Raw genomic sequence first — 26,509 nt, 5'->3', positions numbered from 1 at the left:
GCTGGTGGCAGCAGGGGAGGGCCGGGCATGCCTGTTCCATTTTGGGGAGTGACCTCCTTAGACCGGGGCTCTCAGCCAAGTGGCCTTGGCAGGCACCCCAGCTTGGGAACAAGGTGGCACCTGGTGGCCACCTTCCCACAAGCACTGCTGGAGGGAGTTTTGACCTCCGAAGTGGAGGGCGCAGCAGCCTTTCCCCTCATCCGGAGATCTCTCTGCTTTTCTGGGCAAAGCGAAGGGCAAGGCTCTGGCCATCCTCCAGGCTTTCAGAAGCCCATCCTGGTATGGTCTTTGGACAGAGGCATGAGACAAACCCAGGAGCTGCCTCCGGGGCTGGCAGGTGTCTGACACCACTACCACTGCTTTTTAGGGTACACAATACTTAGCCTGCCCTGGTTGCTGGCAACCTGCACTACGTCACTGGTAAGCCCCAGTATGTTCAGTGGATATTATTCTCAGGTCACTGGGAACTGGGCATAGGATTGCCGAAAAATGCTATCTACCTTTGTGACTAAAGCAACTGAGTGCCCTACTTCTAAGTAAACGTTCTATTTGTTTTCCATGCAAAGCAAATAATTTGTATAGATTTGGCAAAGGAGTTCTGTTTTAATCAATTAAAATATTCAGAAATGCTTGGACTAAATCTAATTTGCTGCTTGCTAATTTTAGCTAAACAAAAGTTTTGGCAATTCTTTCATTTGTGTTTAATCATGTACACCATTGCCTTGATTATCTTATGTTAACAAACTCTATTTGGCTATAAATCATACTTGGAAATGTCCATGTGAAGCTCAATTGGGTACTGATTGCGTGCAATTGAAGGATAATTTGCTACTGAAGGAATCTGGAATAAATCAGCATTCCCCCCCCCCCTCAAAATATGTGACTAGGGTACAGACTGATTCATTTATAAAACACACACACACACAAATGTACAAAACACATTAATTGCATCTCTAATTGAGACTAGGGATTGCCTGTGAAGAGTCCCTGTTAAACATATTTCTACCTTTTGCAGTACAGGGATATTGGTTTTCTAATAGGTAGATCCAGGGTCATGCTTTTTCCATGATTATTGTGGTTCTTGTGTAATAGCCTGGTCACTGGAAACTTGCAATGAGCATCTCTTGTTGTTAATGCACAGCTAATATCAATCAATTTGAAAGGAAAGATTTCTCAAGGGAACTCATGCAAATCAGCCGTGAAGCTGTAATCCAAACAAAATGTGGCACACATTTCAAGATATCTCTCTACCTTTATTATTAAGTGCTGGAAACAATGTGTGGAGACAGCTGCTCTGAGGACAAGAGCATATTTTTTTTCAACTTTGTGTGACCAAGGGCACTCTGCCGTGTGGCAGTTGGTTTTTTTAGTGTGGAATTTTTTATTTTGAAAAATGAAGTTCATCTGAGGATATGAAATGCAATCGGAATAGATAACCTAGGTATAGACTTGTAGAATTGAAAGGGACCCCCAAGGGTCATCTAGTGTAACCCTGTGCAATTCAGGAATCTCAGCTAAAGCCCCCAAGACACCTGGCCATCCAACCTCTGCTTAAAAGCCTCCAAGGAAGGAGAGTCCACAACCTCCCAGGGGAGACAGTTTCACTGTTGAACAGCTCTTACTGCCAGAAAGTTCTTCCTGATGTTTAGTCAGGATCTCCTTCCTTGTAACTTGAAGCTATTGGTTTGTGTCGTACCCTCCAGAGCAGGAGAAAAACAGCTTGTTCCCTCTTCCATGTGACAGCCCTTGAAATATTTGAAGGTGGCTATCATGACCCAGAAGCTGTCTTCAGACAAACGCCGGCTCCCTCGGCCTATAGAGCGAGATGAGCGCGCAACCCCAGAGTCGGTCACGACTGGACGTAATGGTCAGGGGTCCCTTTACCTTCCTTTATCATATTTCAATTGGTGTTCTCTTTTCCAGACTAAGCATACCCATTTCCTTCCATTGTTCCTCATAAGGCTTCGTTTCCAGACCCTTGACCATCTCGGTCTCCCTCCTCTGCACACCTTCCAGCTTGTCAACATCTTTCTTAAATTGTGGTGCTCAGAATTGGACACAGTATTCCAGGTGTGGTCTGACCAAGCCAGAATAGAGTGGTATTATTACTTCCCTTGACCTGGACACAAGACTTCTGCTGAGGCAGCCTAGAATAGCATTAGCTCTTTTTTTTTTTTTTTTTTGCTGCTGCTGCTGCTGCTGCTGCATCACACTGTGGACTCATGTTCAACTTGTGGTCCACTAAGGCGCCTAGATCCTTTTCACATGTACTGCTAGTAAGTCCCCCCATCCTATATTTGTGCATCTGGTTCATCCTGCCTAAGTGCAGAACCGTATGTTTGTCCCTACTGAAATTCATTCTGTTAAGGTCATCTTGAATCCTGATTTTTTCTTTTGCAGCATTAGCTACCCCTCCCAGTTTGGTGTCATCTGCAAATTTGATGAGCGTCCCCTCAATTCCTTCATCCAAGTTAAAATAAAAAATTCCTTCCAGTAGCACCTTAAAGACCAACTAAGTTAGTTCTTGGAACTAACTTAGTTGGTCTTTAAGGTGCTACTGGAAGGAATTTTTTATTTTGACTATGGCAGACCAACACGGCTACCTTCATCCAAGTTGTTTATAAAGACGTTGAACCCTGCAGCACCCCACTTGTCCCTTTTTTCCAGGATGACAAGGTTCCGTCCGTCAATCAGCTACACATCCACCTAACAGTTACCTCATTCAACCCACAGTTTACCAGCTTCCTTGCAAGAATATAATGGGGAACTTTGTCAAAAGCCTTACTGAAATCAAGATAACTATTTCCACAGCATTTCTCTGATCCACCAAGCTTGTAATTCCAAAAAAAGAAAAAAAGAAATGAGATTTGTCTGGCATGACTTATTTTTGAGAAACCCATGCTGGATCTTAGTAATTGCATCATCCTTTTCTAAAAAACATTATTATTATCTAAGTATACCACACAAGATTATTCCAGCTTGCTAAATTGTATTTTAGTCTGCTTGTGTTAAACTGCTGTCGCCCACTCAAAGGTCTAAAAATATGGCTGGCTGGATATTGAAATAACTCCTTTTGTTTCCAACCAAATTCTCAAATGTACAAAAAATCATTCCCCCTCAGTTGGTTAAATTGGCTACTGATAAATTGGCTGAGATTATTGAAATATTTGGCTTTTACAGGGAGAAATCATTTAGAGTTATGTCAGGAGAATATGTGAGAGCTAACAGGGGCGTTATTTGCACAAGTGCAATGTTTTCATTGCTGGCTATAAAAGGGGGAAAGCACAGCTCGTACTGGAAGAGCTCCACTGTGGCGCGGCAGAATCATTGCCTTAAAATGGTTGCACATAATAAGCTAAAAACCGGTTTGTGTCTGTTGCTTGCAAGTCCCCTAACTACTAAATGAGGGCAGGAGACTGCCTGTGAAGACAAGGAAAGGTCAGTATGGCTGGGACAGAAAGCTCCCGCAAGACCTTGGTCGAGGAGAAATTGTATGCAGTTGACCGGGTTTAACCAGAGGGAACCAGGGGGCTATGGAAAGACACCTGCTGCTAGGAGAGTTAAGGCACTGGGAGTCCAGTAACTGGTTGGCTGGAGACAGAGAAGCAGGAATACAAGTGGAAAAAGAGTGGAAGCAGAACCCTGAAGGGAACAGTTCTTATAGTTATATCCAAATAAGATGGGAATAATTATGTCCTTGGCTTAAAGCAGGGTAGTCATCAGCAACATTTGACACACACACCTCAGCCCTTATGTTGCCTTTCCAAAGTTGGGTTTGATGTGGGTTTGAGCAGGAATTCGGCTTTTACTTAAGATATACACCAATAAATTATGTAGGGTTTGGGGCCATAAGTAGGAATAGTGAGCAGACCACACTAAATTGTAAAGACATTGTTGTTGAAAAAAAGTTTGATTAATAATGCAGGATTTGCAGCTGTGTGAGAGAATGGGAATTGATATATACCAATAGATTTTGAGCCCATTGTTCTGCATTCCAAAAATAAGCAAAATCTGAAAAATGTCATTCATTTGTTTAAAGATATGGTGTGGGTTTTCTGTAGCCTCAGTATACTAACTTTGCTAGATTTGTTTCTTTTTAAACTTAATTTTAGGAAAAGAAATGTCACTTGGGTATTATAGTGAGGATTCTAGAAATAAACATCATGGGTTGTATTCCATTACAGTATGTCCCTCTGCTCATGGAAGCCTTTTTGCTCCAGCAAATTCCCCTTTCTCGTACCAACCTCCTTGCCACTTCGTGCTGTTTCCACAGGTCCCCCTAAGCCTCTGGAGCAGTCTTGTGGGGTGGGATGTGCAAAGAGATGCAGAGGGAAGGGAATATCAGTTAAAGTAACCTTTTGTCCTCCATTTGTGGATGCCTCTGCTGGATCACAAGCCTTTCCATGAGCAGAAAGGGACACGGCAGGAGGCAATTCACATCTTTTATTCAGTTTTTCTTAAAAAATCATTTCCCCAGTACTTTGCATGCCCATACTTCATACTGATTCACAGGCTTTTTTAGAACTTAGGTTATCACTTTCTAAGCTTATTTTTTTAAAACAATAACAACACTATTGTGATAATAAAACAAAGAAAAAGCCCTATCATGATTTCCTTGACAAAAGGGATGCTGATGAGATCAACTTAACTCACAGGACATTGTTTCTAATCAAAGTTCTATATATGGTGCCAAGCACCTGTCATTCTCACTTTGAGAACTTCCGGTTGCAATCTGATTAGTATGTGCTAATATCTACTTGCTTGCTTAAACTTGTCCACCTTTTCTGCACTTTGAAAATCTCCATAAGGTCACCAAAGCTTGACTATTAACTAGCAGCGGATGAAAAATGTTGCACTGTAAAGTTGTACAATGCAGAGTAGAATAAGTAGAATCATTTTGTCTTACTCTGAAAGGTGGCAATTCAAGAAGTTCTCGTAAGCTGCTGTGGGTAATTTTAAAAACTGCTATTCCTAAATTATTAAATTAGAATGCCACTTTGTAAAACAATCTACTGTATTTTTCGCTCTATAAGACGCACCAGACCATAAGACGCACCTAGTTTTTGGAGGAGGAAAACAAGAAAAAAAATATTCTGAATCTCAGAAGCCAGAACAGCAAGAGGGATCGCTGCGCAGCCTCTTGCTGTTCTGGCTTCTGGGATAGCTGCACAGCCTGCATTCGCTCCATAAGATGCACACACATTTCCCCTTACTTTTTAGGAGGGAAAAAGTGAGTCTTGTAGAGCAAAAAATACGATACTTGTGTTCACTGATAAAAACTGATTCCAGAATCAGATCTTGCCCTAGTGCCAGTTATTGCAAGTTCTTAAGCTGAATTTACAGTTGGGAGTCAAAGATAAATAGAAGGGCTTTTTCATGCAACATGTCATCAATATATATGACATAAGGTGTGATGAAAGGCACAAGCTGAAATAGCTTTGAAGGGGGATTCACCAAATAAACGGAGGATAAGTTGATCAATGACTGTTAGTTATAATATTTAAATGAAACCTTCATGTCCTGCTCTTGAAGTTCCCAGAGGCAAGTGGCATGCAGCTTTTGGACAAAATGGGTGTTGAGCAACAAATAAATATTTTTGTTCTTATACTCTGACTTTTGTTTCCTTATATTACTTGCTTAGATTTCAAGTAATGTGATCACAACAGTTTATTATGGTGGGATTAAACATTTAACAGTGAGTGCAGGATTGTAGCCATAGTAATTTTAGTTCAAATTCCTAATGGGCAGTATCCAGTTATTCAAAGCTGCTGCTGTACTGAATAAATATTTCATAATTGCAGTTGCCAGCATTAAATTAATTAACATCCAGGTAACTAGCTCCTTGGGATTTCCCCCTGTTCTAGTACAGTGGTGCCTCGCAAGACGAAATTAATTCGTTCCGCGAGTTTTGTCGTCTTGCAATTTTTTTCGTCTTGCGAAGCACGGTGTCGGGAAAGTTTTGGAAAAGCTTCAAAAATCACCAAAGTCTTCAAAAACCTCAAAAAAGGCTACCACACCGCGTTCTATGAGTTGCTCCTCGAAGTCAAGTCGCAACTGTATTAACGGTGTTAAGAAAAAGGAAACAAACTTGCAAGACGTTTTCGTTTTTCATCTTGCGAAGCAAGCCCATAGGGAAAATCGTCTTGCGAAGCAGCTCAAAAAACAAAAAACCCTTTCGTCTGGCGAGTTTTTTGTCTTGCGAGGCATTCGTCTTGCGAGGTACCACTGTAATTATAATTTCGTAAAGATAATGGACAGAGCAGGTTTTGATGTGCATTTTGTTATACTCAGTTGATAATTTTGATTTCAATGTCTATTTTATTTCAGTGTCTATTCTGGTGTCATAAAAGTCTAGTATGTGTGTTGATGTGAACATGTTTTCCTTGGATGTCATTTGTTGACAAAATAGTTATGAAAGAGGTACTAATAAAGCATTGATATTCTTTTGGTAGCCAGAAGTGCAACTTGCTGAAGGCTTTGACGTCTTTATGCCGAAATCACAACTGGACTCTATATTAGCAAATTACACTCGTTCAGGAAGTCTGCTGTTTCGAAAGCTGGTGTGTGCATTTTTTGATGACAAGACCTTGGCCAACTCTTTACCCAATGGCAAGAGGAAAAGAGGTCTCAATGACAACCGAAAAGGACTAGACCAAAATATTGTGGGTGCAATAAAAGGTATTGTTCTCTTTCTTTTTAAAAAATGTGCTTTTATAATATAATCTAGTGGTTATGCTGTATCACGTTTTGGGAGTTGCTAAAAACATTGGTGATCTTTACAAATTTCTCAAGCTCATCTGCAAGCCTGCCTTGGCTATGTGTTCCTGATATCTGATCAGAATCAACAACCTTTTGCATGGTCAAACTGTTCCGGGACTACATCATTTCAGATTGTAGGTTGAGGAATAAAGATTTGCACACGTATCACTACTGACATTTAAGACTTGTTCCCTCCTTAACACTGAACACATCTCCAAACTGGTAGTACAAGGCATGTGCAAGGGCTTGTGTGAAAGACTGTACACTTGCTGATTTGTACATCTCAACTATTGTGTACATGAGTACATGGACTGCACATTCATTGAATGTTACATGTGAAAAATGTTACAAATGTACAGCTCAATTGTTGGTATACACAAGTACAAAGATTCTACACTTATTTAATGTAATATGTGACGACCCATGCCAGGATGCTTTTTTTTTAAATGGGGGGAATCATTCAGACATGGTGTTTCCAACCTACAGTTTAAAATAGTTCAGTGTATATTTTACTGCACAACAAGATGCTTGTTTTCACTGGGCCTCGGTCTTGACTGAACCTTTTTTTTAAAAAAATAATTTTTATTAGTTTTCAATACAATATACATATAATACCATATCAAAAGTTTATCACAAATTATCTCTTATGGACTTCCTTCAGCTTATCTGCCAATCATCCGTAATTAATTTTTAGTTACGCATTTCCTAAATTTAATACTGCCTTTTTATATACCTTCCCAATCTTATTTTCTTTTTTACAATACTCCTCAAACTTTCACAGAGCTTCTTGAAATCCCACGAGCGTTGTTTGCTCATCACATATATTTTTCAGATACTCTACAAATTTTCCCCAGTCCTCGATGAACTTATGGTCTCGTTGATATCTAATCTTCCCAGTTAGTTTATCCAATTCTGCATAGTCTATCATTTTCATTCTCCATTCTTCCAGGGTTTGTAATTCCTCCTTTTTCCATCTTTGGGCCAATGTATCATAACCGACTTGACTTCCTCATCCTTTGTATGCCATTCCAACAACATTTTGTACATTTTTGATAAAATTTTACAATCATTATTTATTATTTCTATTTGAAATTTTGAATCTTTTTCAACATATCCATTCTCTCTAAAATCCTTTTTAAACATTTCATTTACTTGAAAATAATGCAACCAATCATATACATACTTTTTTACTTGTTCATAAGGTTTCATTTTCCATTTTCCTCCTTCTTTTGCTATCAACTCACCATATGTAATCCAATTCCCTCTCATATTGATTTTCTTTACACTTTACACTTTAACCTCTAACGGAGATAACCAGTGTGGGACTCTTGGTTCTAATAGGTTTTTATACCTATCCCATATTTCAATTAAAGATCTCCGGAAGATGTGGTTCTCAAAACCTTTATGGTTTTTCTTCTTCTCACACCATAAATAGGCGTGCCATCCAAATCTGTTATCGAACCCTTCCAAATCTAACAATTCTGTGTTTTCTAATTTTATCCACTCTTTCAACCAATAAAGACATGATGCTTCATAATATAGTTTGAAACTTGAAATTAACTGAACCTTTTTGATGTGGTGCTTACAGATCAGCATTGAAGAAAGCTCATTATGCAACTGCGTATGATTATCTTCTTTTTTGAGAAATGAAATTATTAAATATAATAATAATCATAAAGATAGGGATGGTAAGATGCTATTGAGGGTCAAGAGGGTCAATGAAATAAAATATTGGTTTTAAATGTAGCTATTGGGAAGCACGCCATGCATTTTTAAGAGTTGTATTATCTGGCCCCCATTTCTTTGAAATTTCCAACTACAAATTAATTATTTCACCTACAACATTCTTAGTGCATTGGGATGCAGCGGTGATGTTGCTGCAATATTTTATGTTAACAGCTTAAAATGTTTCTTTTGATTGAGTGGTGCATACATTTTGATAAATAAAAAAATAAACAAGATACCCTAGCCAAACATGTTGCTGGCTATGATAGCTCTGCGTGGAATGGAAAGGTAGAGGGAGGTTTGCTGGTTCACATTCTTTGACCTGTATGTCTTCCTCTGTCTGGGGCCATTCCTACAAACAGCTATGGAGTTAGGCACCCATCCCTTGCCATGCAGGTGGGACAAGCAAGCCAAGTTTGGTTTGTATAGCAGGGGTTGTGGCTACTGCTCTCCTTGTTCAGAAAGGCAGATAAAAAAATTAGGAACTAGGGTGTGTGCTGATTGAACACAATCTCATGGCAACTATACTTGTGTGTGAGTCCAAATCTAACTGGGGTCCCACTCCACATCATATTTAGCCTAGTTATTAATCTGACATTAGCTGTTGCTTTTGACTTGTAAGACAGAACTTGAAATGAGCACTGAAAATGGTGAGGCAGCTTGCATATATGCTGCCAGTCAGGCAAACTGCCTGCATTTGTTTGTATTATGTTTTATCCTGCACACTTAAGCATAGCCATTTTAATCTGGTGGTATCAATATGGGTCCATTTAGCTTCAGGGGCTTTGTCAGCACCAGCCTGCTACTTCAGAAATCTGAAGTCTATGGCTCACCAGTTGTTCCTGGACTACAACTTCTATTGTTCCCAGATCATTGGTCTGGTTGAAATTGGTTGAAACTGATCAAAGGTGGAGTTCAGCAGTGTCTGTAGTGCCATAAGTTCCCCATCAATGCCCTAACCTAAGGCAGTTCTCAAATACTTATCATTTTCAGTTACAACCAGCAGCTGATAGTATCTAGAGTGGTAGTGCTAGGCACTGTTTATAATAAGAGGGCTCTCTTTATATTGTCTTTATGGTATCACACAAGGGATGCTGCATTGAGGACTTTGATATGCTGGATGGGGGTTCTTCTCCCAGAAGCAAACACAAGGGATGGCACCCTGTGGAACTTAACTCTGCCTGGCTCCATTTGCACGTTCTGCCTTCCAAGAGCTGTTCTGCTGGATACTATGGGCCCATTTATCCCTTGTGGTGGTTCAGCCAGTGTAAGATTGCACTAAGAATGAAAAGATGTTCTTTGCATCATTGCCACTGGGTTCCTCTGTAGCCCTTTCAGATGTTCTGTAATCAATACTTTTGGCTCTGCTCAATAAATCAGTTAAGAGTGTAAAGAAAAATGTTTACTCTGCTGAGGTAGTTTTATATCAATGATGGTTGTTCTCTCGCACTTTAGAAATGTGCACTGTTAAGCAAAGAAAAATTCAGAGTATTCTTTCCTCCTTTACATCTGGTATGTTTAATAGTAGAGTGATGGCCATCAAAGGATGAGAATGTTTACAGAAATGAAGCCTTAAAGATGGGCTTGTAGCAGAGTGTGTGGTTTGGGTACTTTTCCAAGCTGGCTTTGCTATACATTTCCCCCCATAGCCCCTGTCTTTGTCTGCCTGGACTGTTGCCTCTGTTCACTGCCTCAGCTTTACCTGGCTCTCAGGTCTTTTGCTTATTCAGTCCTGGAAAGCTTTAGCCCAGCTTTCCCCAACTTGCCTGCCCCCCAAATATATTTTGAGCTACAACTGCAGTGGGGAACCTCCAGCCCACAGGCCTCTTTAGACCCACCAGGCCTCCCCATTTGTTTGTGGGGTTTTTGTGGTTTTTTGGCCCATGAGACGGTTTGGGCCAAGCCACACCCACTTGACCTATCATGGGATGGATAAACATGTGGCTGATCCAACAGGGGCTTTGCAGGTAGCACTAATCAGCTGATTGGTGGCACCTGTGAAGGGTTGTGCAGAGTGTCTTCAGGACAGAGGTCCCTCATCAACAGGACTTGCTGGAGTCCTGGTAGCCTGGTATTTGTGAAGCCCACAGTGCAAAAGCCCCATGCCCCTGGCTTCACAAGGTCTGGCTGTCAGTCGATTGTTGGGCCCCTCATCACACTTCAGTTGTGGATGTGTGGTGGCACTTTTGAATGGGAGCGAATATCGGCTTTCATCCCAGGTAGCCCCCCCCCCCATCTTAAGTTGCCCAAAATGCAATGTTGCCTATCAATGAAAGCTATAGATTTCCTAACTGAAGTATAGGTACAGATCTATGAAATCAATGGATTTCATAGCTCTACAGGCCAGAGTGTTACATTTTGGGAATATTAAATGAAGATTGGCCATCACAGATCAGAGCTGATCTTTGCTCCTGTTCAAAAGCAGCACTGCTGCCTGTCACTGAAAAGCACCCAGGGGTCTGGTGGAGAGGGCAGGGAAGGAGCCTTCTAAGACCCTGCGGTCCTTGGCTGATCACTGGGGTAAGTCCTGGCTGTTTTAGCTCATCGTTGGGGCCATGTTGGAGGCCTGCATGGCTCCATTTTTTGCTCTATTTCTTGTACATTTCTTGTATATACTCTATTTCTTTAATCAGGAAGTACAGTGGAGGAATTGAGGTTGGCTGCATGAAACATGCAAGTAGGGCAGCGAAAGGAGCTGATTGGTCATTTGCCTGGTGATATCATAGCTGACATTCATCCTCCATTCAAAGCTGCTGCTGTTGTATGATGGAGCACACCTGAGGCAGTCTCTCAGGTTAAAGGTCACCAGTTCCCCAACAACACTGAAATATTTCCTGTTTTTCTTTACTTCCTCATACTCCCACTCCTGACCATTCTGGTTAAACAGCCCAAGAGCAATAAGGCATATAAATAGTGAACTCAGACAGTCATTTAAAATGTTATTATAATAAGATACCTGCTTATATATTTGGAATCTTTCACAGAAAACTAAGACAGATGATCTATACCTCCTTTTTCCCTTTTGTAATAAAAAAAAACTTTTTAAAAAATGATGTGTCAAGATTTTGTTTCATGAGGAAGCAGTGTTGTCAAATATATGTTCATAAAAAGCACTGATGTGTAGATGAAATGTAGCTTGAAATGTGCACGAAAGGTTTACCCTTGTTAATTCTGTTTTATAAAATCAAAGCCAAATGTTGGTCATATTTGCATGTAATGCTGAACAGTGGTTTAGTGGTACATGGGTTGAGCTGGAAGGAGCCCAAGCAAAAGCATCTGCCTCACATGCTGCCCCATCCATTTCCCACCGCAGCCAGGAAAAGGGCTTCTGCTGGGTTTAGTTTCACTTTTATGGAATCCTGGCTTAGTATTGCATGTGAACCAGAGAGCCTAGCTTGGCATTACATTCATGCCATGGGTTATAAAGCTAGCTTGTTTAAATAATATGTTTGTCATGAACCATGATCTCTGGTTCACGACAGAATTATCCAAAAATGAAATAATTTTTTTCAGAAGTCTTCTATGATTCAAGCTTACATTGCAAGTTAGTTTGTTTGAAGGTCTCCCATGTTAGTATCTTCCTGCACTTGGAAAATCGTTTGGGAAGAATAAATTTACATGCTGACTTTGCTCAGTCATGGAGATTTTAAGTTACAAAAATGTAAACATCCAGTTCTCACATTTTATATAAAATGTAGAATGTTGTTGTGAGTTTGCTTTTCTTGTGTCTGGTTACTTAAACCTTGGTTTGCAGTTTTCCATCTTTTTCAACCTTTTGGTAAAGAGATTATTTGTACCTTCTGTTTTTAGTGTTCACAGAAAAATACTGCACTGCAAACCATGTGGATAAACTACCTGGCCCAAGAGACTGGGTACAGATTCTTCAGGATCAAATCAAACTGGCAAGAAGACGGTTAAAAAGAGGCTCAGGTAAGGGAGGGTTAGAGGTAGAAAGCAGATGGAATGCAGATAGCAAGGTGGCAAGACAAACAGTATGACAGTGAGCAGCCTGAAGCCAGCCTTTAAGAATGACTGAGGAAGGACCCTGCTCCTAAGGGCTGATTCAGGCCTATGTACATTTCTTAGTCTTGTCACTCCCAGTGTTTCCCAACCTTGGGCCTCCAGCTGTTTTCGAACTACAATTCCCATTATCCCTGACCACTGGTCTTCCTAGCTGAGGATTATGGGAGTTGTAGTCCAAAAAACAGCTGGAGGCCCAAGGTTGGGAAATGCTATGACTCAGAGTTGAATATCTGAGTCACCTCCATTGAAATATTCATCAGTCACCTTCTGAAGAGAACTGGTTATTGTCTTATGGAGCAGCTCTTCCTTTGAATTCCCTAAGTTCTTAAAATGCTTCTAATTTGTAGGGGTTTTGATGCGTTTGTGTAGTACACTTGCCTGTTTTCCATACCACTTTTCCCATTTAATTTTATTACTACTGTTTTACTTAATTCTAATTGTATGTATTATGGAGAATAATATATTTTGTGTATTATCTTTATTTAGTAGAGACAACTGACTGTGATGAGAAACTGGACCTTTCTCTACTACAAACAGGTAAAAAAGCTGTTGGTTAATAAAAACAAATTGGCCATTTGTTTGCTTAGAGTCTCATTAGAATTGGGCTGTCTGGAATAACCTTGCACAATATAACATCTCTTACCTAAACTTACATTTTCCTTTGTCACTAGATATGCCTCACATTTTCTTACCCTCTGTCTCCACTGCCTGTTCCGTAGTGCTAGGAGTGGAGGTTATTCCATGTTGAAGTGCTCCTCCACTGGAGGCAGGGGACTGAACATAAAACACTACAATTCAGGAAGGCCAGACAACACCCTTCTCCCTGACATCATTGTGCCTGTGCCCAAGGAGTCCTTCATTACAGAGAAGCATTTAAACTGTGACCTTATAATAGCCAGAAGTCTAGGGAAAGCTTTAGTACTCAGTAACAACTGAATATATAAATCTGTCCTCAGATCACGGAGATTATAAAGATCCCTTCACTCTTGCTCCCCACACCTAATCAGGCAATCAAGGCAATTTATGTAAGAAGACATGATAATCAATTTCCTTAACGAAGTCTTTATATGTCAGCTTTTAATTGCTCTAGTAATTTTATTTAGTATTTTACTGGTGCCCATTTCATCTCATGCAATTTCTTAGTGCTGCTAATTTTTCTACTATCAAAAGTTCATAAGTGAGACACAAAGAGGCAGTCACATTAGTAGAAATCTGATTTCTTTGGTCTCCTTTCTGCAAAATGTGCATAAGGAGAAAAATCAGTTAATATTAGCCATAAAAACATAGAAGCTTACTTAAAATGCCTGCTAAAATTAACTCTCAACCACACACCGGAAGTTCAGTGGGGAGGGGGCCTGTTTGATCACCTCCAAGAGGGTGTTCCACAGAATGGGGGCCCCAACACCAAATGCCTGGGTTCTGGTGTATACAGGCTGTGCATCAGAGCCACGGGGGACTACTAACAGCAACTCCCCTAGAGACCTCAGTGGTTCTTTAGGTATCCTAAACCCAAGTTGTTAAGGATCTTGTGAGTTAACACAAGAACCTTGAACTTGGCTTGTTAGCCTCTGAGTAGCCAGTGCAAGCTTTTAAGCACTGAAACTTTGTGCTGGTGGTTGTCTGTTCCTACCAACAGTGTAGCCGTAGCATTTACACCAGCTGGAGCGTCTAGACCAGGGAAGCCCTACATGGAGCACACTGCAATAACTGAGTCTGGAAGTTCATAATGGAATTACCATGGCCAGGCTTTGCCTGTCAAAGATGATGTCTGTAGCTGGTTAAGGGTCCTCTACCGGAGCCTTCAGTGAAAAAGATGGATCCAGAAGCACTCGCAAACTCTGAAAGCGCTCTTTCAGAAGGAGTGCAGCCCCATCCAGAACATGCAACTGACCAATCCACTTACCTGCCATTCCTCCATCTTCCCAGGGTTCAACATTGGGTTATTAGCCCTCCTCCAGTCCATCACTAGGACAGTGATTAGGATTATACATAGCCTCTTTTGACTCAGATGTTATGGCAATCATAGAATGGTAGAGTTGGAAGGGTCCCCAAGGGTCATCTAGTCCAACCTTCTGCAATGCAGGAATGTCAGCTAAAGCATCCAGGACACAGATGACCATCCAACTTCTGCTTTAAAACCCCTAAGAAGGAGAGTCCACCACCTCTTGTGGGATTTGTTCCACTGCCAAACAGCTCTTACTGTCAGATAGTTTTTCTGAACGCTGAGTTGGAATCTCCTGCCTTGTAACCTGAAGCCATTGGTTTGAGTCCTACCCTCCAGAGCAGGAGAAAACAAGCTTGTTCCCTCTTCCATGAGACAGCCCTCGAGACATTTGAAGATGGCTATCATATCTCCTCTCAGTCTCTGTGAAGAGAATCAGAACTTACAGGGTTAATAGTTCTGAGTGACGTCTCACATCATGAGGCGTGGCTATGTTCACATACGGGAATCTTTCTCTGTGTGTGAGTTCTCTTTCGGTTTTGACCGAGAGGCGAAAGATGTGCGCTTTGTCGCCGGGCTGATTTATGATGTTTTGCTACACGATTAAAGACTGTTGGAGATAAGCAAGAAAGCCTGCGTGCAGTCTGATTTATTACCCACACACTGCAACAGTTTCTACCGCTGTGTAAACTCTGCTAAAAGGGCCAAAGAGGCTGGAAGAGGTTTTGACCGGCACGGACAGCAGTGGCACAGCTGAGAAGAGTGCTGGACGCCATCTTGGCCCCATAGTCTCCTCTTCTCCAAACTAAACTGACCCAGTTCTCTCAACCTATTTGTCCCTACTGAAATTTGTTTTGTTCATTTGACCCTGTTCCCCAATCTCTTAGTCATCTTGAATCCCAGTTCTGGCTTCAGCAACATTGGCTACCACTCCCAGAGCACAGACGACACACTGCCCTGAAACGCCGAATGGCCACACTCAGTGGCTTCATTTCAGAGTTGAAGAGCATTGGGGACAATATTATGCCATGATATCTCCCAATATTGTTATCCGGACATGACTCTCCAGGATGTGTGTGTGGTGGTGGTGGTGGGGTTATCATTTGTGCTATATTCTGTAAGCCGCCCAGAGTGGCTAGGGAAACCCAGCCAGATGGGAGGAATATAAATAATAAAATTATTATTAAGTGACCCGAAATAAAAGTGAGCAATCAGGGGAGGGGAGATCATTGTAATTATATATATTTGTAGGGAGGGTGGGGTGGGAGAGTTCTGTTTAAGTGCTTTCTATATTGTTTTGAAAAAAACCCCCTCAATAGAGCAGTGCTGTTCTTTCCACTTTGCAGATTAATTTCAGATATTTGATAGACACTCCCTTGCATTGTTATGCAAGTGCTTTGTTCTCCATCCATGTGTGTAATATTTTTAGATGAATTCCTTGTTGCTCTTAATACACACCTTTGCATGTGTTCTTTCCCTTATTCTCCAATTCTGTGTACTAGATTTCTCTCACAGTAATTACCGTATTTTTCGCCCCATAGGACACACTTTTTGCCCTCCAAAAATGAAGGGGAAATGTGTGTGTGCCCTATGGGGTGAATGCAGGCTTTCGCTGAAGCCTGGAGAGCGAGAGGCGTCGGTGCGCACCGACCCCTCTCACTCTCCAGGCTTCCCGCAGATCTCCGCAAGCAGCGGGAGCCCGCACCGGGCTCCTGCTGCTTGCGGAGAGTTGCCTGCATGCCGAAGGCTGGGCACGCTGAGCTCAGCACGCCCAGACTTCGCGCACCTCTCCGCAAGGCACGGGAGCCCAGCGCTGGGCTCCTGCTGCTTGCGGAGAGTTGCCTGCATGATGAAGGCTGAGCGCGTTGAGCCCAGCGTGCACAGACTTCGTGCACCTCTCCGCAAGGCACGGGAGCCCTGCGCTGGGCTCCAGCTGCTTGCGGAGAGTTGCCTGTTCTGGGGGCTGGGGTCGGGGGAAGCTCGGGCCCCAGCCCCGCGTCTGGGGGAAAAAATAATTCCCCCCCTTTATTCCCCCCCCAAAAAAAACCTAGGTGCGTCTTATGGGACGGTGCGTCCTATAGGGTGAAAAATATTGTAATACCTTTCCATAAGTGATTCCCAGGGGTTGTAATAAAGATACATACCAAGAAATAAATTATGGACAGCCTGTTAGTGTTCTAATTCTATTGCAGACTACACCTTTTATTACTTTAATGTTGAAATCCATAGGTTACTTTTAATACTTGTGTGTCAGTTTTATACAGCCAACCTATCAGATCCTAAGCCCAGCTCTTCTTTTTCAGGTAACCTCTTTGAAACCACACATTCTGCACCAGTGTTTCACTAGCAGATCCAGACGTCTTTACTTTTGAGCAGGACACCAGCGCTATTTTCAGACTACTTCAATATCTGCGTTCTCTATCATGGCCTCAATCTTAAGTTTGTTCATGCTTTTGTAACATAGGGTAACAAAGCCACAAAATTACTTGTTTCTTATTTTAATCAGAATAGACTTGTTCAGCAAGGATATAGTGCAGTTAATCTGATAACCACTAAAATAGAACAAATTTTGCCTTTATGATTGCATTTCCCCACATAAGTATATGCATGCTGGCTGGCTGTTTGTTCCATCTTTGATTAAACACCGAAACATTAACAAAGTTAAGGGCCTCCCTTAGAAAGGTGTTCTGAAGGACCCCATTTCATATTGGATTCTGGTGCAGAAATCAAAGGACCAAAAAACTTCAAAGTTAATAAATCATTAGTCATCTGGTCTGAAGACCCTTTCTCTCCCCCCCTCTCTCTCCTTAGCCTTTGATTTTCCTTCTTGGGTAAAGATGGTAAATTGCCAAGTATTCTTCTCTGAATAAGTTGCAATATGGTATTTGACAATAAGAGTCCCAATAATTGATGCTGATATTGATGCTGGTGTTTTGTCCAGAACAAGTATTGGTGAACGTGGAATGAACTGTTCTTAATATTGAGATTACTCAGACATTTTATTTTTCAGACCATTTGGTATAACAACCCCCCTTATCTCTCTCTCTCTCCCTGGCTTTTGAGTGCCAGCACCATCTTGTAGTTCCTAAAAAGTTATTTCAATAATTATCGCTGCCAATAGCCTCCCCAACACTCTTATACATGGCTTTTCTGTCATATTTGCATGAGATGTAGGGGAAATACCATTACATTTGGGGTGTGTTGATTTTCACAAATGCTCATGCCTTTCCTCATGCCTCTTCAAGGATCTGTCCAGCAGTGGGGGAAATGAGTGATAAGGAAGTGCATATAGGAACATGTATCCTGGTTTCCTTTGTTCAACTCAAAGGAGCATAGTATCACACCTTCCTCCTGACCACGAGGAGTTCACACATTTCCCCAACTAAGGATAATTCTGTCGTGAGTGGATTGGGTGTATATAATCTTCTTGCACTTACACTATGGAAACTAGGTGTTCCATAGTTACCCATAGGCTTGATTTCCATAAATCTTCATCCCTTCAGTGAGAGCAAATGATAGCTCATATTGGGTCTCCACATCTTCAGGCCTATTTGTGAAGTGAAAATGCTCACACAATTACTTATATGTAAAGAGCATACCCATTCACTTCCTCCTCATCTGGCAGGTGTGTGAATCTGCCAAAAAAAATCGATTACCAGTTTTCTCCCTGTGAATATTGTAGGCCAAGGATGAAGGAAATTGGCCCAGAATCTGCAAATTACCACCCCCCTTAATTTCCATGAAAGATTTGTTATTTGAAATTTCAGATAGATGACCAAACATCCTCTGGGTCAAGCTCCACACACTCCATTGTAATCAGATATATTACTATTTGTTATCCCCTGGATCATGGGTGGTGCTGGGAAAGAGAGGCCAGTGTACAAAATCTGAACCCTAAATTATATTAATATATATATATAATCCCACCTTATCACTTGCCAGTTAATTAATATTTATATTAAATTCCTTCCAAAACGTATATATTTATCACCATTGTGTACTGATCTCCTTATCTCATTCCTCAGAGTTAAAACTAAAGCAAGTGTTCTGCCCCGTCAAATATTTTTGGCTTATTTTATATTTCTGCTTTTGAAAGGAAACTTTGATATGAGTGTTCATAAATTTATACACTGGTCTTTAAGGTTATTAACCACAAAAGCCCACAAATAATATCTGAAGTTATGGTTTATGTATTCTTGTTACCTTTTGAAGAATCAGGCTTCTGTCCTAGTCTGTGTGTGAAAAGGTACTAGGTGATACTTCCAATGAAGGATTAATGAATGTTATATAATGAAAATTTCATAGTCATCTTAAGCACACCAGAAGACACTGCTGTAGATATTTATACAGAATCTTTTGTTTGTTCAACTCAGGCTGAATAACTACTTCTACTGCAGTTTAACACTTTTATGGAATTTTACACATAATGTGTAATCATTATTACACATATAATTATTGAAATGTGGCTGTGTTCTCTTGATGACAAGATAAACCTGACTTGCACTGCAGTCTTTAAAAAGTACATTTTCTCCTTAGAGATGGAAAGGATTTAGAGACTGTTCCCTCTTGAACAAAACTACTCAGTCTCCCCAGTAAATCTACAAAGAAGTCATACATATAGTAACAGTTAACCAACAATCAGCATTCTTTTAATAAATCTTAAAAATAATAGTATTCTTGTCTACTTACTGTGACTACTGTTCAGATTTTTTTCAGAAGTCTTTTTATAGGTTTTATTAGGAAATCATTCCATATTTAGGTAAAAAAAGTATCTCAATCTTATGTATATAAGTTTTATTAATATGTACATATTTAGCTATTTTTTAAATTACTATGTTCTTAATAAAACCAACAAGGGACTAGTTGTGAATTGGTGCATAAGATTGTGTTGTGTTATCAATCTCTGGGAATCTGTCAAGTTCAGAAAAAAACACACAATAAATTACTCTAATTCAACAAGTGTCTCTGGTGTGTGTGTATCCACATGTGCTTTTCAGACATACCGTAGTTCAGAAAAGATTGCAGTACAAACTAATTTGTCCAAAAAGCCTGAACTACATTTGAGCAATACTCTAGCAGCCACCAAACCATGACAGTTCTGTTTCCTTCCAGTGGTAACCAGTGGAGAAAGTAGTGGCCCAGCCCATTACGTATAACTGTAGGCAGTACGAACAGAGGAGACTGCAAGAGTATCTCCAGAAGCACAAGGACTTGAGGCTGCAAGTGGATGACCAGGGGTGTCAGCCAGCGATTCAAACTATGTGCCACTACCCATCTCTGGTAGGCGAGGCAAGCCAAGAAAGCCTTTTGTACCAAGAGTCCTTCAGAATGGATCAAGTGATACCCTTGACTTCTGTTTTAAAAAATCTGAGTCAGATTTGTTGGTCAGAGCAATTAGGAAAACAGCTCTTGCTTGCTACAGACTCTGGTTGCTTTGGTCCTCTTGTTCCTCAGCCTTCCATCAACTATACAGGAGCAGCGTTAACAAACGTTCGAAAAGTTTCTGAATATTTTTGTGTGCTGTATAGTAGCAGCATACACCATACAGTTGTACCTCGGGTTACATAGGCTTCAGATTACAGACTCCACTAACCTAGTGCCTCGGGTTAAGAACTTTGCTTCAGGACGAGAACAGAAGTTGCACGGCGGCAGCAGGAGGCCCCATTAGCTAAAGTGGTGCTTCAGCTTAAGAACAGTTTCAGGTTAAGAACAGACCTCCAGAATGAATTAAGTACTTAACCCGAGGTACCACTGTACATACACTTTGTCATATGCTTATAGAGATGGCAATGGGTTGCAGAAATTCCTAAGCATTTAAAAGCGTATTGGCACAGAAACAAGTTAACACCAGGATAAGATTCCACCAACCATGGAGATTATAAACCTTTTCTGCTGTCAAAAGAATAGGGTGGGTGGGTGTGTTGCAAACGTATGGGGTGTGTCAATTCCACAAAATAAACAACACTTTAACAAATATTTATGCAGAAGTTGTATCGAGTTAAATGGGACTTGCTCCCTAGTGTTCAGGATTTCATCCTTTGTGTGTATAAGATAATAATGTGATCTATATGTTAAACTAAATGTTATATTGCCCCTCTTATATAACTTAGACCCTTTTTAAAAAAGAAATATACATGGGATTCGTATTTCGTTTGCCTATGCTTTTTCACATGTTACAATAAACTGATGGTTTGGCATTGTAGTAAAGTGTAGGCAGAACCTCCTTGGCTGTTCAGGAGTTAATGGTGTCTGGGAAACTGCACCTGTTTGCGTTCCGACACGATGGCTGTCTGTGTTATGATGCTCCATCTCCTGGGATTAACTGTATATCCTAAAAATAAAGATTGTTTCTCTTCTCCAACCCCCCTGCCAGGTATGAAGAACATTCTCAAAAACACATTACAACAGCTATCAGAAGTTATCTGTAGGGGGAAAACATCTGTCTGCAGCTGAGAACAGGAAACATAATTTTTAACAAACAAGGAAATGGGTATCCATTTTGTCCACTGTTCAATTACACCACAGCTAGAAGAAATAAAAATAGTGGGTGGATTAAGCAGGAGTCACTATGGGTGGGATACTGGCAACACCACACAAAACCAAAACTAGAATGTGTGAGGGGGTCAAAGGAAGAGGGTTTCAGAAAGGCATAGAATCTTGCTCCTGCTTGACAGGGTTTATTTTTGAATTAAAATAAATAGGCAATAACTCCCTGTAGTATGTCTCTTGCCAGGCTATAGCATTCCAGATTCAATATGGGAAACAATAATAATATTTGAATTTCTATTTCACCTTTCAACCCTGAAGTTCCCAGGGTAGTTCCTAATACACTACACAAAACACACAGAGAGCAGAGAACCAAACTTTCAGACAATCCAGCAGCAATCCAGCTCTCAACCAGCCGGATAAAACAAATGTGTCTTGAGTCAACGCCTAAAAGTAAAGAACACTGGGAACCACCAAATTTCTGTGGCAAGGGACTTCTACATCTGGCGTGCCATAACAAAGGATGTGCCACTGCCCCACAAACTGGAGCTGGAGGGAACTATGAGCTGCTCTGCTCTCACAAACCTTAATGCATGGGGTGGCAAGTAAGGGGGCGGGGGAGGAGTCCATATACTGTATTTGGGCCCTGGACTGTGTAAGGCTATATGGAACAAAGCCCCAAATGCTTGTAACTAACAACAAATAAATCACAGTGTTGGAGCCCAATGAGAGCAGGCAGCAGCTGAGGGGGCAAACTGAGTAGAGAAGCAGCTGATGAAGGGTTAAGTGTACAAAGCACTCCAAGTCTCCCTCCTGAAACTGCTTGGACTTTGGTTATACATAAATGCATTATTGTATGGCTGTTGCCAGAAAGGACTACAGACTCGAATAGGTCATGCAAAAAATATGGCAAAATCCTGTTGTAGTGGATTCAACCTGAACCTTGGCCCTGTCTAACTTTCTCCCTCAGAAATGGCTGTTTTTATACTCTCTCCCAATGTGCTGCTCCTCCCACCTCTGTGTCTAGCAGACTCTGTAGCCAATCAGAGAGAGGCTCCAGCCCTCTGGTGGAATTTCAGGGGGGACTGCATCACCTGACTGGTCTGGCTCTGCTGTCCATCACACCTGTCTTAAACAGTGGGGGAAAGAGAGACTATGAATCTTAACAGAAGAGGGAGACTAGGAGCACCCTCCTTGCACAACTGTCTTGCAGGGTAGACCAGTTGTGACCCAAACCATCCAATACTTCTGCCACCACCACTACCCCATTTTTAACCTCTACAACTCCAAGTAGGGTGAATTCTGGGAGCAAAAGCAATTGCTTCCAAAGAGACTCCCAAGACTGTATGCTTTGCACTTCACCAAAGACCTCTCAATTTATCAGGAAGAGAGCTGGCATCCAGCTGCCTTCCCCACCCTGAGGCTCAGCACTGCTCTTTCCCCTGGGAAACTCCACTTTTTCATTCAAGTACTTGGCAAGAATCCTACCATTTAGACCCTAACAGCACCAAGTATGTGAAGTTTTATTAAGAGAGGAGGGCAAATGGACAAAGCAGGATATGGAAAATAAAAGGGAGCATGTTGGTTCAAATCTATCAAACTTTCATTTTTCTACTTACAAACAGCTTACTAGTCTCGTGAGCTGCCAGGGATTACTGACCATTTTAAAGGGTCTGCATGGTCGTTTGGGGTATTAGGGGAGGGTAGTACCTCTGGTGGGGACACTTGCTGCTTCTGGGGTAGTTTGTCCACCTTTGGTCCCCACCCAGCACTCAGCTCTCACCTGTAGCTCCTAGAAGCTGTCAGCATGTGACAGCAGCCACACCCCAGGAATGGTTTCGACTGGCTGGCTAAACCAGGTGAGGGTAGCCAATGAGGCTCAAACCCCAGTGAGTTAGTGGCTTCTCCTGCATGCCAACATAGGCTCTGGCAGATGGAGTGGGCAAGACCAAGAATGGGTCCAACAGTCAAGAAGGTGGTTTCTGCACGTGCTGTAGATGGAAGTGAGGGGCAAATGGGTCTCGTCAACCTGGGAAGGGAGCCCATCTGGGAGAAGGAAAACTCTGATAACCCTCTGCTGCCTTGCAGGATATATTTGGGGGGAAAGGCTGCGGAGTAAACCCTACACAAATCTGGAGCAGAGTCTCTAAGATGGCACCTTGTCTGCCGCCTCCTGGCAACTCCTGCAGAGAAGCTTGTGCCAGACATATTGCTCTGCTTTCCTTCTGGACCACATCAGTGAGGCCAGGGGGACGGTGGTTCTTGGGGGCAGCCCAGGACCTCCAGACACGCGGCCCAGGCTTGCACCCTAGGGAGGTCACTTCAGTGCTGCCAATGCAGCGGTTTGACTTCACCCCTGAAAGTGCACACCCACTGTCTCTCGAGACAGACAGATGCCAATAACATGTCCTTAGTCAATTTTTAAGGCTTTTCTACCCACTTTGGATTGAGTGCAGCCGACACTTTTCCAGCCAATCATAGCACAGGTCACATTTGCCAGGTAGTCTGCAAAGACCTTTAGGGAAGCTGTTAGATGCCTCCTGGGAATCTGGGGAAGTGGCCATCTCTTCATGTGGCTGCCAGACCAAAATTAACCTGTGCTTTGTGTATTTGGGGAGCCTTGACAGAAGGGCACGCCTGGCTCGTTCAGGCAAAATTGAGGGCAAGGGAGCAGGGCTTTTCTCCATAAAGAACACTTGAGCTGTTTAGTAAAATATGGCACTCTGTAAAGAAGCCTATGGGGATAAGAGAGATAATTGCTTTGGTCATGGCAGGTAACAAATTCCTGGCATTGCTCCATGCCCGTTACTTGGCAAACTAGTTCCTGTCCTCCTGCAATGCTTACACACTTGGACTTGATGGATTGTGGCCAGCCAGGGTGCCATCCTCCCCTGCAGGGTCTTCTCACTTTTGCCACTTCTGGGCGGGGTGATTAAAAATATATATGAGCTGACGTGAATGATTTTGGAATTAGGGAAGTGGTGTCACTGCTGAGTTTCTATATGCTAGTCAGTGGGTGGGAGTGTTATTTATTGTTAGGGATGTATAGATGCCTTATATTACAGCGAGAGGCAAAACTGGAAGTGGGTCTTATTTTCGGGGGATGTCTTACTTTCGGGGAAAGATGGTATGCAAGACTTGTATGTTGAGGAGAAAGCAGACAGGGAGAGGTTTTTCTCCTTCTCAGAGTACTAGAACCTGAGGTGATACAATGAAACTGAACATTGGAAAATCCAAGACGGACAGAACAAGGAACTTACTTGCACAACACCAAGTTAAACTATGGCATTTGCTCCCACAAAATGTAGAAACAGCTACCAACTGGGACGGCTTTAAAAGAGGAATAGACACAAAGTCATGGAGGTTATGGCTCAGTTCTACTTCCGCTGTTAGAGGCCATATGCCTCTGAATACCAGCTGCTGAAATCACAAATTGGGAGAGTGCTGCTGCGCTCAGGTCCCGCTTGCAGACTTCCCATAGAGATCTAGTGGGTCACTGTGAGATTAGGAACGCTGGACTAGATGGGCCCCTGGCCTGATCTGGTGGACCTCTTGCACTCTGTTGTTTGTTTTGGCTTCAATATGTATACTGGCTCAGCCTGGTTGACAGCCTGGTTTTGTCCTGAACATTAAAAGGAGCAACAGCCGGGGGGGGGGAGTGAGAGGAGAGATCTTCAACAATCTTGTTGCATCCTCATAGAGTCTGTGTCCTAGGGTGAATTCACTTTAGTAGTGATACATTCCTCCCTGAAAGCTGTTCTTAGCATTTAATGTAAATACCTGAATTAGGTTTAGAAAACGGAGCCTGTTCCCTATGCACCCTTCATCCCCATAGGGTCTATGCCTCTTCCTTTTCTCACACACAGCAAGCATTTGTAGTTTGCATGTTACTTGGAGCAAGGACATATCTCTTTACGTATGTTACTTTGCAAACCACCACATACATTAATGGTGTGGTATACAGGTAGGTAGCCGTGTTGGTCTGCCATAGTCAAAACAAAATAAAAAAATTCCTTCCAGTAGCACCTTAGAAACTAACTAAGTTTGTTATTGGTATGAGCTTTCGTGCACATGCACAAGCCATGGCAGTAAGACATGTAAGAGCTTAACAAAACTGAAAGTTTGCCTGAGCGCATAATCACTGCACTTGTGTTGATGATAAGCACATCTTCAAACCATTACAGTTAGCAATTGCCCAAGGTGTAGTTCTCTTATATAGCTATTAACTCAGTACCAATTAAGATAATCAGCAACACTCTTCTGCATAAATTACTATCCTTAGGTAATATGTGATGTTAGGTGGCTTTGCTCCATCTTGCCTTTTTGGCAGCAAATGGCTTTAATTAGGCAATGCCAACTCTATGCCTATGCACATGTGGCTGAATAGGTGCACAGTCTGTCTCTGTTTTCTTGACTTCATCTTGTTCCCCACTCTCTTTCAACTGTAAGTATTTTAGGAAAACCATCCAAGGGAAGAACTGAATGGAAATTCTGAAATTATAAATGGGGCATAAGAATACAAACACATTATACAGTGAAGGAAATGGGGGGAGGAGAAAGGCTTTCCTGTTTACAGACACTGCCAAATAAAATAATATTTTGAAGGGATTTGCCACCCATGTGACTGTTATTAAATATAACCTCCAAACAGAGGTGAGATCAGAAGCATCAGCATCACCTAATGGCACACAAAGATTACATGTCAATTTGAGATAGCAATGAACATAACTTCCTTGAACCAGTTATCAAGGATATAACATGAAGTGCCTTTCCAGCACTGAGTGATTACTAATTGTGCAGCTACCAGAATATATATAATTAACTGTTTCCATAGAAAAACTGCATTACATTTATTAAAAAGAAAATGACAAAATACATAGTTTAGGGTCTGCAATCACATTTATACTTCTAAGTGTACAGCTCTCTGTAATCACTAGTTTCCAAAACATATGGACTTCAGCACAACTCCACCACATTATATATAACCCTTTTATTGGAGATAGTATCTAAACCAGTGTTTCCCAACCTTTTTTGGGCAAAGGCACACTTGTTTCATGAAAAAAATCTCGAGGCACACCACCATGCCAGATGGGGAAAGGTCACTTTTTACTTATGTAAAAAAAAATAAAAAAATAGTAACAGCATAGAAGGTAATGGTTAGGCTAGCATCCCTCTTTCAAATATGCTAGGTTTTTATTTGCAGGGACTGTTCTACATGGGAAGGGGAAAGGAAAGTTAATAGAAGGAAAGGCGGGTGGGAGAGAAAGAGAAAGAAAGAGGGAAGGAAGGGGGGAAGAGAAGTGGAAAGGAGGGAGACCGAGGCGGGGGAGAAGCGTCTGGAGAGTTGCTCCGAAGTTTGGGGGGCCGCGGGGGTGGGCGCGCGTCCCAGGAGGCGGAGGCCAGCCCAGGCTGGGAGCCGCGCCGCGGCCCGGGGGCGGAAGGCGGACCGCGGCTCCTAGGATGTGGAAAGGGGACGGCGGCGCAGGGGGAGGAGACCCGCACGGCTAGGGCAGCGCGCAGGGGGAGGGGAGCGGACCGGAGGCGGGCGAGGGGGGCCGTGATCCCGCGCGCCGC

General features: G+C 42.1%; 1 protein-coding gene across 3 annotated transcripts in view; it reads left to right on the top strand.

The window, feature by feature from the left end:
- The window catches only part of BEND7 (BEN domain containing 7), a 51,092-nt gene extending 31,684 nt beyond the window's left edge, over positions 1-19,408 (top strand). For all 3 annotated transcript variants that reach the window (XM_082240137.1, XM_082240138.1, XM_082240139.1), the window contains 4 exons: positions 6,453-6,678; positions 12,295-12,414; positions 12,994-13,044; positions 16,753-19,408. In XM_082240137.1, coding sequence (XP_082096263.1) covers positions 6,453-6,678; positions 12,295-12,414; positions 12,994-13,044; positions 16,753-16,796 — 441 coding nt within the window. In that variant the 3' untranslated portion in view covers positions 16,797-19,408. The remainder of the gene's footprint in view (positions 1-6,452; positions 6,679-12,294; positions 12,415-12,993; positions 13,045-16,752) is intronic.
- The last annotated feature ends 7,101 nt before the right edge of the window (positions 19,409-26,509 follow it).

The sequence above is a fragment of the Podarcis vaucheri genome (assembly GCF_965113315.1).
Source record: "Podarcis vaucheri genome assembly, chromosome: 10".
Taxonomy (NCBI): domain Eukaryota; kingdom Metazoa; phylum Chordata; class Lepidosauria; order Squamata; family Lacertidae; genus Podarcis; species Podarcis vaucheri.
The sequence above is the reverse complement of the archived record's forward strand: the minus strand, read 5'-3'. Positions and strand labels throughout refer to the sequence as shown.